The sequence below is a fragment of the Hippocampus zosterae genome, chromosome 10 (genome assembly GCF_025434085.1).
Source record: "Hippocampus zosterae strain Florida chromosome 10, ASM2543408v3, whole genome shotgun sequence".
Taxonomy (NCBI): domain Eukaryota; kingdom Metazoa; phylum Chordata; class Actinopteri; order Syngnathiformes; family Syngnathidae; genus Hippocampus; species Hippocampus zosterae.
This window is the reverse complement of record NC_067460.1, coordinates 8,423,237-8,436,608: the sequence shown is the minus strand read 5'-3', so window position 1 is coordinate 8,436,608 and position 13,372 is coordinate 8,423,237. Positions and strand designations below refer to the sequence as shown.

At 40.1% G+C, this 13,372-nt stretch overlaps 2 protein-coding genes across 5 annotated transcripts; both read left to right on the top strand.

Annotated features, from left to right (window-relative positions):
* The first annotated feature begins 883 nt into the window (after positions 1 to 883).
* dmac2 (distal membrane arm assembly component 2) lies at positions 884 to 4,223 on the top strand. Of its 2 annotated transcripts, XM_052079097.1 has the most exons (6): positions 884 to 980; positions 1,208 to 1,398; positions 1,869 to 1,949; positions 3,345 to 3,484; positions 3,619 to 3,781; positions 3,884 to 4,223. In XM_052079097.1, the coding sequence occupies exons 1-6, from the start codon at positions 963 to 965 to the stop codon at positions 4,050 to 4,052; spliced, it is 762 nt and encodes a 253-aa protein (XP_051935057.1). In that variant the 5' UTR covers positions 884 to 962; the 3' UTR covers positions 4,053 to 4,223. The 2 variants fall into 2 exon arrangements, with proteins under 2 accessions (XP_051935057.1, XP_051935058.1); XM_052079098.1 differs by lacking the exon at positions 1,869 to 1,949.
* Positions 4,224 to 5,644: 1,421 nt separating this feature from the next.
* On the top strand, positions 5,645 to 11,915 carry sirt2 (sirtuin 2 (silent mating type information regulation 2, homolog) 2 (S. cerevisiae)). Of its 3 annotated transcripts, XM_052079049.1 has the most exons (17): positions 5,646 to 5,828; positions 5,966 to 6,012; positions 6,770 to 6,818; positions 7,120 to 7,230; positions 7,304 to 7,345; positions 7,428 to 7,534; positions 7,733 to 7,789; positions 8,637 to 8,705; positions 8,787 to 8,916; positions 9,040 to 9,099; positions 9,378 to 9,433; positions 9,532 to 9,608; positions 9,714 to 9,765; positions 10,168 to 10,235; positions 11,283 to 11,349; positions 11,538 to 11,644; positions 11,724 to 11,915. In XM_052079049.1, exons 1-16 carry the CDS (start codon positions 5,813 to 5,815, stop codon positions 11,607 to 11,609), a joined length of 1,080 nt encoding a protein of 359 aa, XP_051935009.1. In that variant the 5' UTR covers positions 5,646 to 5,812; the 3' UTR covers positions 11,610 to 11,644; positions 11,724 to 11,915. The 3 variants fall into 3 exon arrangements, with proteins under 3 accessions (XP_051935010.1, XP_051935009.1, XP_051935011.1); XM_052079050.1 differs by lacking the exon at positions 7,120 to 7,230 and having other exon boundaries at positions 5,645 to 5,828; XM_052079051.1 differs by lacking the exons at positions 5,646 to 5,828; positions 5,966 to 6,012; positions 7,120 to 7,230 and adding an exon at positions 6,114 to 6,161.
* The last annotated feature ends 1,457 nt before the right edge of the window (positions 11,916 to 13,372 follow it).

Sequence of the window (13,372 nt, the reverse complement as noted above, 5' to 3'; positions counted from 1 at the left end):
AGAACTTTTAAGCTAAGAACTAAATAATAAAAATATTATATTGCTTCAGCTTAAGATGTGTGTGTTTTATAAAATGAATACAAACAAGACATTTATTGCCCATCGGTCTTGTGACGTATCACACTACCTTAAGATATTTTGTGTTGTGCTGGAACTCAAACAATAACCCAGAAATGGAAAATCTTTATCTGCACGATGCATTATAGGATATACAGGTATTGCTTTTCTAATGACCATCAGTTCATTACTTTTCAGTTTACACAATCCTTTGGGTCTATAGAGCAGAGGTCACAAGCCCTTTTTTAAAGGGGCATCACTTCTTCGGTGCTGATTAATTCAAAGGAGCTCCTTTGATATGCCATGTTGATAAACACTTAAATAATAACTTTGCTCAAATTATTTTTAGGAAAATAATTTCTTCATTTTTGTTTTTGCACTTATTTACATGTCTCCACAAATGCTATGCTTTGCTTCTTCTTTTTTCCCCAAATTTCCAAATTTACACCAAAGCAGGTGTGATTTAAAGAAAGCAACAACAAATATTAGATGTATCTCACGGATAAGTGGCACTGTTTTATTTTTAAAATTTGATTCATGAATTTATTTTCCGCCACACAAAATACATTTGAAATAAATTACTGCTGGGCTATTTTTTAATAGACCTGAGGGAAAGTTATGTTGTTCAGGGGACTACCATTTCAGTCACCTATTTTTCGGGGATAACGTACGCTCACTAAACATTCAAATGACAATACGAAATTGCGAACTCACTATTTAAGGCCGTATAAAATGGATAGGGAGTCATTTCCGAAAACAGTATTTATGGTCGTTGGAAACTCTAACAGTACAAAGTAAGTACCTACATACGTGTTTATAGCGACATCTAGTGGGAAAGATACGAACTATCTCATAAGCAGGCAGACATTTTTGACCCTCGTGCGTTTCTGTAGAAAAACAGAAGCATGGCTGCCTCCTTGGTGGTAAGTTACCCTCCACGTTCGTTTGTAGTATTTACTTGAGTCCCAAATATTTATCACGTGTTTATATTAATCTATCGAATGGCGCGTTTAGTCCACAAGAAACTTGTGCCGCCTTCGTGGTGGCGTTCTATTAACTGACTTCCCTAAATATACACTGTCGTGCAAGGTTGTTGTGTATCGTTAATTGTGTGGATAGAAACTTATTTTCGGTGTTGTCTGCTCACTAGTCTCTACTCGGGTGCTGTCAGCGGGCATCTCGGCTCCTAGTTGCTAGGCGACCTTGGAGCTCCAGCCCTGTGAGCCCGCCTCCCATGCACAGGAGGCTGCTCCTCTTCCTCACCCAGCGTTTTTCTGATTTCGAGGTGCTCCTCAGGTGGAAGTCTCGCATGAAAAGGAGAAGGCTGCTCAGAAAAAATGCGTAAGAAAATGTTCATTAATCTCTAGGCTATGCTAAAGCCTTTACTGCTGAACAGTTCAAATTGAATTTAATTTGACCTTCGTAAAATTTTCGATACACATGTCCAACTGATTAGTGTTTCATTGCGTATTGCCCAACGTTCTGTTCTCTAGCAAGGAGCCGAATGGTAAAATTCAACAGGCTTTCAAAAGGAAGTTTTCAGAGCGGCATGGCCACTGAGCTTATAGTGATCAGGAGGTGGCCATAAAGGCACTGGAAGAGTCACAGAGAGCTATACAAGTGGATGTCCTTGGGTATTTTTAAGTATCAAACAGCTGTTGTGAGTTTTCAGCTCCATGTTAAAAAAAAAGAAGTACAAAATGTGCTGAAATATGGAAGATGCGTATTAAAATGAAGAAGGTCACATGATATAGTGTGAACTTTCACTCTGAAGTTGCAAAGCTGAATCTGAATCTGCGTCTCTGTCTCAGTTACTACAGCTACACTCAGGGCCTTTACGGTGTTGACATTGCAGCAGCCTACTTCGTGTTGTGTTTGAAAGGAGGATTTCGGTAAGTCCGTACCATTTTCTGATCTTGAAAAGGGAAAAAGTTTCTTGCTGTGTACTGTATGTGGAAAGAAGATTTTAAAAAATGTAGATGTTGGAAATGAAATTTTTAAAAAATTGCCTCATCCTTCAAATGACGAGCAGTGAGGTCATTCTGCGGCTTTCACTGTTCCGTGTCCATAATGGAGGCTAGATTGTTGGTTCCCTTTTATCATAGAAAGAAAAACTCACAATGGTCACTGAAATAACGTGAAACTGACAAAACTTACATTCCCCCCCAAAAAAGGCCATAAAACTTCTAAATGAGACAAAACTGGACCTTTTTCTAGTTGCAGTCTTCTTGTCGCTGTATAAATAGCAGATATTGTATGAAATACAATATAATATAATGAATATATTATATATTATATATATATATTATATACTGTATATGATTATATTGACATTGATATTGATATTGTTTGGGCCCAGTGGCCCTTGTACATTCCATCCTGTAGACTTGGGCCCCCTGTCTCCTTATCTGAAATCAACGGTCTCAAACTTGGGCCTTAAACTGGACAGTGATTTCAAACTCGATCGGCAAATTGGTGCCGTTGTTAAATCAAGCTTCTTTCACCTTAGACAGCTGGCCAAAATAAAACCTCTTCTCTCACATGAACACTTTGAGACAGTAATTCATGCCTTTGTCACATCCCGGCTTGATTACTGCAATGCCCTTTATTTTGGAGTCAGCCAGTCCTCCATTAAGCGCCTTCAGCTGGTCCAGAATGCCGCTGCTCGCCTCTTGACTGGTACTCGTAAGAGGGAGCACATAACTCCTACTCTGGCATCCCTTCACTGGCTCCCCATTCATTTTAGAGTTATTTTCAAGATCCTCCTCTTTGTTTTCAAATCTCTGAATAATCTCGTGCCACCTTGCCTCTCTGAGCTCATCCGCCCCTACACACCTGCCCGGCGCCTCAGGTCTGTGGACCAGTCTTTGTTAGAAGTACCAAGAACTAAACTGAGGTTCAGAGGGGATCGAGCCTTTTCTGTTGCCGGTCCCTCTCTCTGGAATGACCTCCCACTGAACATTCGGCAAGCCTCCTCGCTGCCCATCTTTAAAGCCCTCCTCAAAACTCACTTGTATTCTTTGGCGTTCGACTCAGCATGACTTAGATTTGCTCTTGATTTTACTGCTTCATGCTTTCTACCGCCTTTATTACCGATTCGTCTTACTGTTTATTGTGTATGTTAAATCGCTCCATGTACAGCACTTTGTATGCAGCGATGGCTGTTTGAAAGTGCTCTATAAATACTGTTGACTTGACTTGACTTGATTGATTTGAAAAACAAATGACAGCATTTATTTTTTTCTGAAATGCTCTATCCTCTTTGCATGTCTGTTGTGTGTCCTCAGATTTGTTGGCCATTCAGAATGGTTCCGTGCAGACCATAAGGGAAAGTTCAATTGGGACTTTTTGAATTACAAAGACACACCTCTTGAGGAAGTAGACATGAGTTACACCATCATCAACTACACTGGACTGTCCAACTTGGGTATGAGTTTTTATATGTCTTTTCCCAATTGCAATTTGGGCATTTGCACATACTATAATATTTTCCTAACTTATGTGCTGCTTTGTGTATTAATTTGAGCTTTATCAGTGTGCTTGATACTCATTCTCTCTCAGAGGCACAGCGATCTTTGCGGACTCTGTCTGTACGAGGATGCTATGAGGTGGATGACTGGTTCTTGGCTAGGCTGCATGTGTTCCAGGACTCTCTGGAGGAGCTGGACATCTCTCATTGTCCACAGATCACCCCAGGCGGCCTGGCTGCCCTGAGGAATCTCAAGTAATTTATGCTCATGGGAGAGACCTTCAACTAACTTGCAAATGTAAATGATCACTCCTACTGTGTTACATGTTCCTTTTTTCTGCAACCTTCATGTTGCAGGGCACTGCGGCGTCTGGATGTGTCATCCCTTCCAAGGATTTCGACACCTGGCTTGGTGATCATCCTGCTAGAGGAAATGTTGCCACAATGTGAGGTCATTGCGTCTGGTTATGATCACAGTTTAAAGCCAGAAGTTGAAAAAGGGCACAGTCAAGGCTCGGGGGAATGAAGCATCTTTGTTGGTTTCCATCCATATTAGATGAATCCACTTCGATCTACAATACTGGGTGTGTTATCTTTACTTTTGTCTGGAAGGATAATTTTGTCTTTATTTGAAAATCAAGTTATTTGTTTCATAACTGTGTACAGTATGTTATCAATAAAGATTGATCTGATCTGATTTGATTTTATATTATTTGTAAATGTGTGACCTTAATATGCGAGTCCTTAGGCCAGTGGTTCTTAACCTCATTCGAGGTACTGAACCCAACCAGTTCATATGCACATTCATCAAACCCTTCTTTGCTGAAAAATTTAAATCAGATTCAGTTTTGCCGGTGCGAGACTAGAGTTGCTCAACTTGGCATGACAAATCATGCAGATAGGATACCGAGTACCATCACGCTCCGTGATGCATTTGAATCCATGTGGTACATATTCGTCTGACCGCTTTGGTTTTTTTTTTGCTCGACATGGTAAGCATGTATTAAAACATTATTTTTTAAAAATCACACGACGTACTATCACGACAATCATACGTTGACTACAGAGCGAACTAAATTTCCCGCAGCACTGATTGGACAAGCAATGTCATGTGATCATCTGCAGCCAGTAATGGCCAAGCGGTGTGTCATAACGAATTGACATTCTGAGTCGGGTGTGTCTTCACCTCCATGGCAGAGGCTCCGTCGAACCCCTGAGACAGATTCACCGAACTCTTGCGGTTCAGTCAAAACCCAGGTTAAGAACCACTGCCTTAGGTCATGACGACAAGTCAAATTGCATCAAGAATTGCAGGCTACATCATTAGACATTTCATAATTTGAAAAAAAAAGTAATAAAATACAACACTGAGGGGGAAAGAGGATGGGATTGAGGTCTGGATACTGAGATTGCCATGGGAGGAGCTTGATTCTGGATCTGGTGAATTATTACAAATGTCAATATAAGAATATGCTTCTGCAATTAAAAAATAGAGAGAGAGAGAGAGAGACGTTAAGGCTTTTCACACATCTTGAGCAAGGGTACCAATAATTATGGGGGACACTGTACTCCACACAACATGCATTAGGTGATTAATAGGTCGCAATTCTGGGGTTCAGTGTGCCTTGTTCAAGAAAAAGAACAATGTATGGAAAAATATATAATAACCCTTCTAGTATCAGTCAAAACTGGGCAATACAAACAGCAAATCTTGTCAAGGATAGTAGTAGGTAATAAGTTCTACTTACAATCTGCAAAATTGTAAATGAACCTTAAAGCCTGTAAACGGTTTTTGGACTCACACTGAACATGCAGAGAGTAAGTGATGACGAGGAGAATGAAGAAAACGTGAGTTTGATAAATACAGTAAATCACATCAACAGCAACATTCTGCTGAGAGCAATATTCGCAGTTTTTCCATTCAGTGCGTTGACGAGATTTGTTCCTTCCATCGTGTGCGGAATCGATTTCAACTGTGACACTTGTTGGAGTGTATTTGAATACATGTTTTATATGTTGCATTATATACAGTACATGATATCCATATTCACAACTATTAAGGGGAAAGAAAAAAAACACCTGCTCATGTAGGAACCAATAGACGTATTTGATAGCTCGACCGGCGGATGATGTTTTGTGACGGACAACAACACAGGCAAACTAGCCAGCTGATGACGGCGAAGTACCCGAGTTGAAACCTGTCACGTCGGCGTAAAAAACTGTTTCGGTGTTTACTACGAATGCCATTTAGATCCTTATCCTTGAAAGTGTTCCATAAGCGAATAAATGTCTGAGACATCAGGTAGGATAGCCGCGATTCCAATACTGGCTCTTGATATAGTTGACGCTAGGCGTTGTTTCGCCCTAACCGGCATTTTATAGTTTGGCGAAGTGTCATTCCAAACAAGCTTGACTCGAATATTTTGTTTGTTTTCTTAGAGCCTCCAAACAACAAAGAAGAGGAGGAAACTACATCTGAACCAGAGGTAGATAATAACGATTAAGTCACAATATCATTCTATCCTTGTTGACAGCTACGCTGACAGGAGCTGACACGGCTAGGTCTTGAACGCACAGATTACGAAAACCAGCACACTTTTTAATGTTTGCAACGGGAAAAACGGAGAGTGAATGTGTAAGTCATTCGAAACAAAACATGCAATATCTACAACAGAACGTGTCCAGCTTGAATCGCCTCTAAACTATTTCATCCGGGTGGTTGCTCGTCGTGTGATGAGCCCTTTTGAGCCTTCAATTGTGTTTTTCGATGATCCCGTTTAAAAATATTATTAAATGGTTTTAAATGACTAGATTTTCTACAGATATAATCACTGGTGGGCGGCCCGGTAGTCCAGTGGTTAGCACGTCGGCTTCACAGTGCAGAGGTACCGGGTTCGATTCCAGCTCCGGCCTCCCTGTGTGGAGTTTGCATGTTCTCCCCGGGCCTGCGTGGGTTTTCTCCGGGTGCTCCGGTTTCCTCCCACATTCCAAAAACATGCGTGGCAGGCTGATTGAACACTCTAAATTGTCCCTAGGTGTGAGTGTGAGTGTGAATGGTTGTTCGTCTCTGTGTGCCCTGCAATTGGCTGGCAACCGATTCAGGGTGTCCCCCGCCTACTGCCCGGAGACAGCTGGGATAGGCTCCAGCACCCCCCGCGACCCTAGTGAGGATCAAGCGGTTAGGAAGATGAATGAATGAATGAATGAATAATCACTGGTAAAATGTTTGTGTTTTTCTGGTAGGAGCAATCTGAAGACACCAGTGAGGAGGAAGCGGCTGGAAACTCTGAGAGTATGTCATTCACGTTTATTTCAGAGTTATTAAATTGCATTCTAATGAATGTATTTGATTTATGATGCATATACAATAATCTCAGTGAAATTACTCCCGCCCTTCATTATTTTCTCATAAAGAATTCATTGGAAACATTAATCACTGTTTCGTTTTTCAGTAATTAATGTTTTTGCTCAACTTTTTTTTAAAATTTGTTATACCAGTTACGTAACCTGAAAGAAAGATAACTAGACCAAGCACATGAAGGTATGCAAAGAGTACCTAAGAAGAGTTGATTAATTATCTATTATCCTGCCAGTGGATTTCTTGCGGAACTTGTTCTCCCGCACCCTGGGCATCGGATCCCCAGAAAAGGTTTTGGATGACTTGACTTTGGAAGGAGTCGCCAAATACATTCTGAGTGGCAAATGTGAGTCTCCATTTATGCACTTTCCCCGCAAACGACTTTTATAAATAGACTTACTGAGAGGCGCTCCTTACAGGTAAAAACATCATCTGCATGGCTGGAGCAGGTATATCCACCTGTGAGTATCTGACTGAAAGAAAACATTTTGTAGTAGTAGTAGACAACTATGGTGATAATGTACTTTAACTGTACAACTACAGCGGCTGGGATTCCCGATTTTCGCTCCCCTGATACTGGGCTGTATGCAAACCTGCAGAAATATAACCTGCCCTACCCAGAAGCCATCTTCCAAATAGATTACTTCAAGGTCAGTTTGTTTGTTGATTTTAAAAAGAAGCAGATGAATAAAACATCACATTATAACTTGACATTACTTCAGACAGCTAGAATAACATAATATATCCATCGTCACCACATATCCCTCTCACTCGCATTTAATCATATTGTATGTCTTGGAGCAGTATATTTTTGGTCTTCATTTACCCAATTTCCTTTTTCATCCTAGAAACATCCAGAACCTTTCTTTGCCTTGGCCAAGGAGCTTTATCCAGGAGAGTTTAAGGTAGAGCATACTGTATAACGCTGCCAAGGAGGTCACAATAAATACTAGAGTATATTCTAAATCAGGGGTCACCAACCTTTTTGAAGCTGAGAGCTACTTCTTGGGTACTGATTAATGCAAATGTCCTTGGGGAGCTACCTGATGGCTGCGGGCACCACGTTGGTGACCGCTGTTCTACCGTATTGGCCCGAATGTAAGACGGTGTTTTTTGCATTGAAATAAGACTGAAAAAGTGGGGGTCGTCTTATATTCGGGGTCTAGACATTATACCCATTCACTACGCTAGATGGCGCCAGATATCAATGAAGCAAACTTGACTCCCTAGGCCAAAGTGAACCCCTGCCACGAAGAATATAAATAAAAATAGTGGTAGCACGAAGAAGAAAAATAAAAAATAGCGGTAAGAAGGAAAAGAGAAGAAAATAATGGAAGAGATAACGGATAATGGAGAAACGTAGCGACAATCTGGAGAAAAGTGGGTCGAAGATCGGCCAGGTTATCAGGCAAGCTGAGGAGAAGTTATGATGTCATTTACATTTCAAAAACCAGAAGCCATCCATTTACGAATGTGATGTAGATTTGAATGAGGCAAAATAACATGCTTTTTCTCTCTCAAATATATTGTTATAATCATTTGTTTCAAATGTACTGTAATTATTTTCTGTATAAAAATGTATTTGATGTTCAAAAAATATTTTTTCCAACTTGAGTGTTGAAAAAGAGGAGGTCATCTTATAATCAGCGCCGTCTTATATTTAGGCCAATACAGTAAATGCTTTCAAATTATGTCAGCAATGAAATATATTTTTTGTGGCATTTGTTCTCTTTTGTTTGCCCTGTGTATTAGCCGACAGTGTGTCACTACTTCATGAAGCTGCTGAAGGACAAAGGCCTCCTAAGGCGCTGCTACACGCAGGCAGGAAAATCAACACACTCGCAGTCTTCACTGAACAAACCCTCTTTCTTTATTGACATTGATGTGTTGATGATCATTTAGAATATTGACACCCTGGAGCGAGTGGCCGGGCTTGAGAGTGGGGATCTAATTGAAGCCCATGGAACCTTTTTCACATCCCACTGTGTCAAATTCACTTGCCGCAAAGAGTACAACTTGGACTGGATGAAAGGTGTCATGATAACAATTCACATATTTATATATAGCCTTTCAAGAGACCTAAGGACACCTTTGAGACCTTTGTTACTTGTTTGGACTTTTTTAGGGGGCTAAAACTTCTTTGTTTTGTTTGTAGAAAGAATCTTTTCTGATGATATTCCCAAATGTGAAAAATGCAACAGTCTGGTCAAACCAGGTCAGTTCTTATCCTCTTTTGTCTATTACTTTGTCCTCCTTTAATTCCTGTAGTCTTCTTCTGTTCTTCGCAAGTACTTTTACCTAAATTGGTTGACAGCCAGTCGCAGGGCACACAGACAAACAACCATTCGTGCTCACACCCACACCTCGGGACAATTTAGAGCAGGGGTGCCCAACCAGTCGATCGCAAACCGACCGGTAGCCCGCGAACAGGTTCCAAGTCGACATTACGTGGTTCCCATTCCGCTCATGGCTTCATCTTTTCTTTATACCAAGATATTGTCTTTTTTGGAGAGAGCCTTCCAGTCCGGTTCTTCACATCAATGAAGATGGTGAGCTGATGTGGTAGCTACCAAGTACACATAATGTACATTTTTTAGAAATGATATGTCGCATTGCGTTTGCATTCATTGCCTTTTTGCTCCTCCAGGACTTCCCACGTTGTGATCTTCTCATCATCATGGGGACATCTCTGCAGGTCCAACCTTTTGCAAGTCTGATTAGCAGGTACGAGGGTTCATCTTTCATAAACTCAGACTCGATCAACCAACTTTGAGGCAATTCTAACTTTTTTTTAAACATTCTCAATCTCTCTTGCTTTGTTCTACTCAGGGTTTCAAAAAGCTGCCCAAGGTTGCTCATCAACATGGAAAAAGCAGGCCAGGTGAGCTTCGGTCCTTGTACAGGGGGGTCCTGGCTTAACAGTGGGTTTATGTTTCTACGGGGGCAATGTAACCTGAATTTCTAACCTTTGTGGTGGAAATATGCAGTACTAAAGTCATTATTGCAATAAATTTGTGTAAAGAACATCTAGGCCAGAATTATACAACAGTCAAATAAAAGTCGGTATCAGTAAGATGGTTACTGAGCATGTCTTTTTGTACATAAAGTAATTAACTGAGCACTGTTGTAAGTCGACGATCTCAGGTGCAGTGTTTGGTAACTAATTTCAGATTTTTTAAATTAAATTGAATTGAATTGAATACAACTTTATTGTAAATTTTTTTAAAAATAGTTTTAATTTTGTGTCTGCTATTTTTTGAACAAAGTCATTTTGTGTGCGCAGGCTGATCCTGTGTTAGGTCTGCTGGGTTTTGGTGGAGGAATGGACTTTAACTCGGACAAAGCTTACAGGTAACATGATTGTGTCACTTTGTTTTTCCGTCAACACTAACTCGGACTAAGGGGAAGTAGCTCACAGAAAGCGGACACATTCAAATAAATATATAAGTGGTCAAATATGTAAATTGGATTCTTCAAGGAAAATTCAATCTAGACGCTCCAATAAAAAAGAAAACCTACCCAGAAAAATATGACTGAATTTGAATTTGATCGTGTTTACTTGGCCTGGATGTTTGATAATGACAGTAAGGATATGTTCACTTGCTAGATGCCACAATTAGTCCGGATCACAACCGTGACCACAATAATTTGGCCGGATCCTATCACGGACAAATGTATTGGAAGTGTCATTGTAAACTCATTGGCTTAATGCACCGTGTCAAACTCAAGGCCCAGGGGGCAGATCTAACCTGCCACATCATTTTATGTGGCCCACGAAAGCAAATCAAAGTTGTCAACTTTCATGATGCTTGCAAAAATCCCTACCAAGCAATAAACCATGTAAACGTAATTTTTAAGATATGACCCTACATACGGCGTCAACATCTTTGCTACATACAAATGTGCATGATCAAAAGATGACACGATTGATTACTGCTTGGCTGCTTTCATCCGGCGGCTGCCGGCGAGTTATTAGCGGCTAAACTGCTTTCAAATGTTTTCTTTTCCTCAAAACTCACTTGTATTCTTTGGCATTCGACTCAGCATGACTTAGATTTGTTCTTGATTTTACTGTTTGGTGCTTCCTACCGCCTTTATTAGCGATTTGTCTTACTGTTTATTGTGCATGTTAAATTGCTCTATGTACAGCACTTTGTATGCAGTGATGGCTGTTTGAAAGTGCTCTATAAATACTGTTGACTTGACTTGACTTTCCACATTTTTCAAGCATATAATCACTCAGCCCTACTTGTTTTGCCCTTCGGAAGGTAATCGATAGATTAGGGGAGTTGTCAGGGGCTGACGCAATTCTGGGGCGTGCCCGGTATTAGTCCACAGACCGGTACTTGGGGAACCACTTGAGTAGATCATATACTGTGGCCTTTTCTCCCTCACCAGAGATGTTGCTCATATCACTACATGTGATGATGGCTGTATGGCACTAGCTGACCTGCTGGGATGGAAGGTAAGTTAATATGTCTAACTGTAATATCAACTCCTGTACTTTCCATTTCATCTGCTATTTGTTTTCATATTTGTTTTTGTCACTTCCAGCCTTTTTTTTTAAAGTGTCATTAAGATATCCTTTATTTGACCCGCAATGGGGAAATTTACAGTCAGAGTTCAGAAGCGTTTCTTGTTTCTCGTTTACAGGCGGAGTTGGAAGAATTAGTGAAGCGAGAGCACGCCAGGATCGACAGTCAGGAGAAGGAGGAGAGCAAGTGAAGTGAGAGCAAAGGTGCAAGCTCTTCATCAGTAATGTAAGGAGAAGCGTCGTCTTTTGCAAGTCTTGGCGGTATTGGAGGTTGTTCGTAAATTCAGATTATTTATTGTTTACAGCTGAAGTTTCCACTGCAGACCAACATGCCAAATTCCTCTCACATCCCATGCTTTTGTAAATATGTTTTTTGCACTTCAATTAAGATAACATGCTTCTGATTCTCTCTGAATGCTAATATGGTCTATCGCATCACACAGCTCTATCTGTCGTCTGTACGGGTTGTTTTGACTTCAATAAACAGTGAGATTTTTCACCTGTTTTGAACGATGCACAAGAAGTTGACCTAGTTTAGACCATGGAGGGTAATATATTAATTACAGGAGTGGCAAACTGGGAAAATGTTCGCCCAATCATTTAATGTTTGTTTGTTTCTTCATCAATTTATGTAACCATCTAACAAGTTGGGATGGTTCCACACAGTTATAGTATATCACAGACTAGCAGCGTCTTGTAAGTAAACATGGTGGATGGTTAATATTACTTGTGCAATTTTAGGAAGAGGTGAAATTTTCAAATGTCCGTTTCTAATTAAAGGTATTCATTGTTTTAATTTCTATTCATTTGCCATATTGAACAGCATAGTGTTGCATGAAATAATACCGTAGTTCGGAGTGACACAGAAGCAGTAACATCTGATGAGTTTACACTAAGCGCTTTGTTACAGCTGCCGCTGTTGTGAAAGCGCTACGTAAATCAGCATGTATTGTATTGTATTGTATTAACTTGCGTATAAAAAGTCATGGAAACAAAATGACTGGCAATAAATTTTATCTTTGTAAAACTCTCAGTGTTTCTTTAGTCATTGAAGTGTTGGTTTAACTCTTTCGGATACTTTTGGCTAGGGGTGTCAAACTCATTTCACATTGTGGGCCCCAGTTGATGTCAAGTGGGCCGGACCATTAAAATTATGCCATACTCTGTTATTAATAACCAAAATACCATGTCTTTCCTTTGTTTTGGTCTAAAGAAGCACAAGAACATTGGGAAAATGTTGAAATTTAATGAACTTATCGTTTACAAAACATTTCATGAAGCACCTTAGATTTCCTTAGACAAATGTGCAATTTACTTTTATCATTCACATATATGCATTGCAACTGATCCCACTGATGGTAAAAATGCACAAAACTTGAACAAGTAATTGGTATTGAAAAGTATAGTCATGCACTTTAGGATTAAATGAGATTTTTTAAACTATTTACAGATGTGCATATGAAATCTAGATTTAATTCCTGCCTACACCTTACAAACTAAGGAGAGTGCTATTAAATGTGTAAAGAAGAAGGTATTCACATGCCCTTGATACCATCTGCTGTGTTGGGTCTGTCTCAGTGAAAGACAGACTGCTGTTGTCTGATCAAAACAATGTTGTCTTCTACTCTGATTAAAACAGTGTCCCATAGAGGATAATCCATGCATTGCACCTTATTAAAAATGTTCATTCTGTGTCTTTTATGCTTTTTTTCACTTTTAATTATCCTGCAGGCCTGATCGAACCTCCTTGGGGGCGGGTTCTGGCCCGCAGGCCCTAAGTTTGAGACCACTGCTTTTGGCCATTGTGCCGTTTACACAAAAACATAGGAAATTGTAATCAGTCATCCCTACAAAGACATTCAAGGATTTCAACTCTTTGGATAATGTTAAGAGGAAGGCCTTGTTGTCTTTTAGCATGACTATTAGACTTGTAAAAAGGAGCTGAAGTATCAAA

Bases quoted from the DNA above. Each gene is read 5' to 3' on its own strand.
- dmac2 (XM_052079097.1), top strand. The intron at 1,399-1,868 runs GTAAGAAAATGT...TCTCTGTCTCAG, and splicing joins AGGCTGCTCAGAAAAAATGC to TTACTACAGCTACACTCAGG. The intron at 3,485-3,618 runs GTATGAGTTTTT...ATTCTCTCTCAG, and splicing joins CACTGGACTGTCCAACTTGG to AGGCACAGCGATCTTTGCGG.
- sirt2 (XM_052079049.1), top strand. The intron at 7,231-7,303 runs GTGAGTCTCCAT...CGCTCCTTACAG, and splicing joins ATACATTCTGAGTGGCAAAT to GTAAAAACATCATCTGCATG. The intron at 8,917-9,039 runs GTGTCATGATAA...TTTTGTTTGTAG, and splicing joins CAACTTGGACTGGATGAAAG to AAAGAATCTTTTCTGATGAT.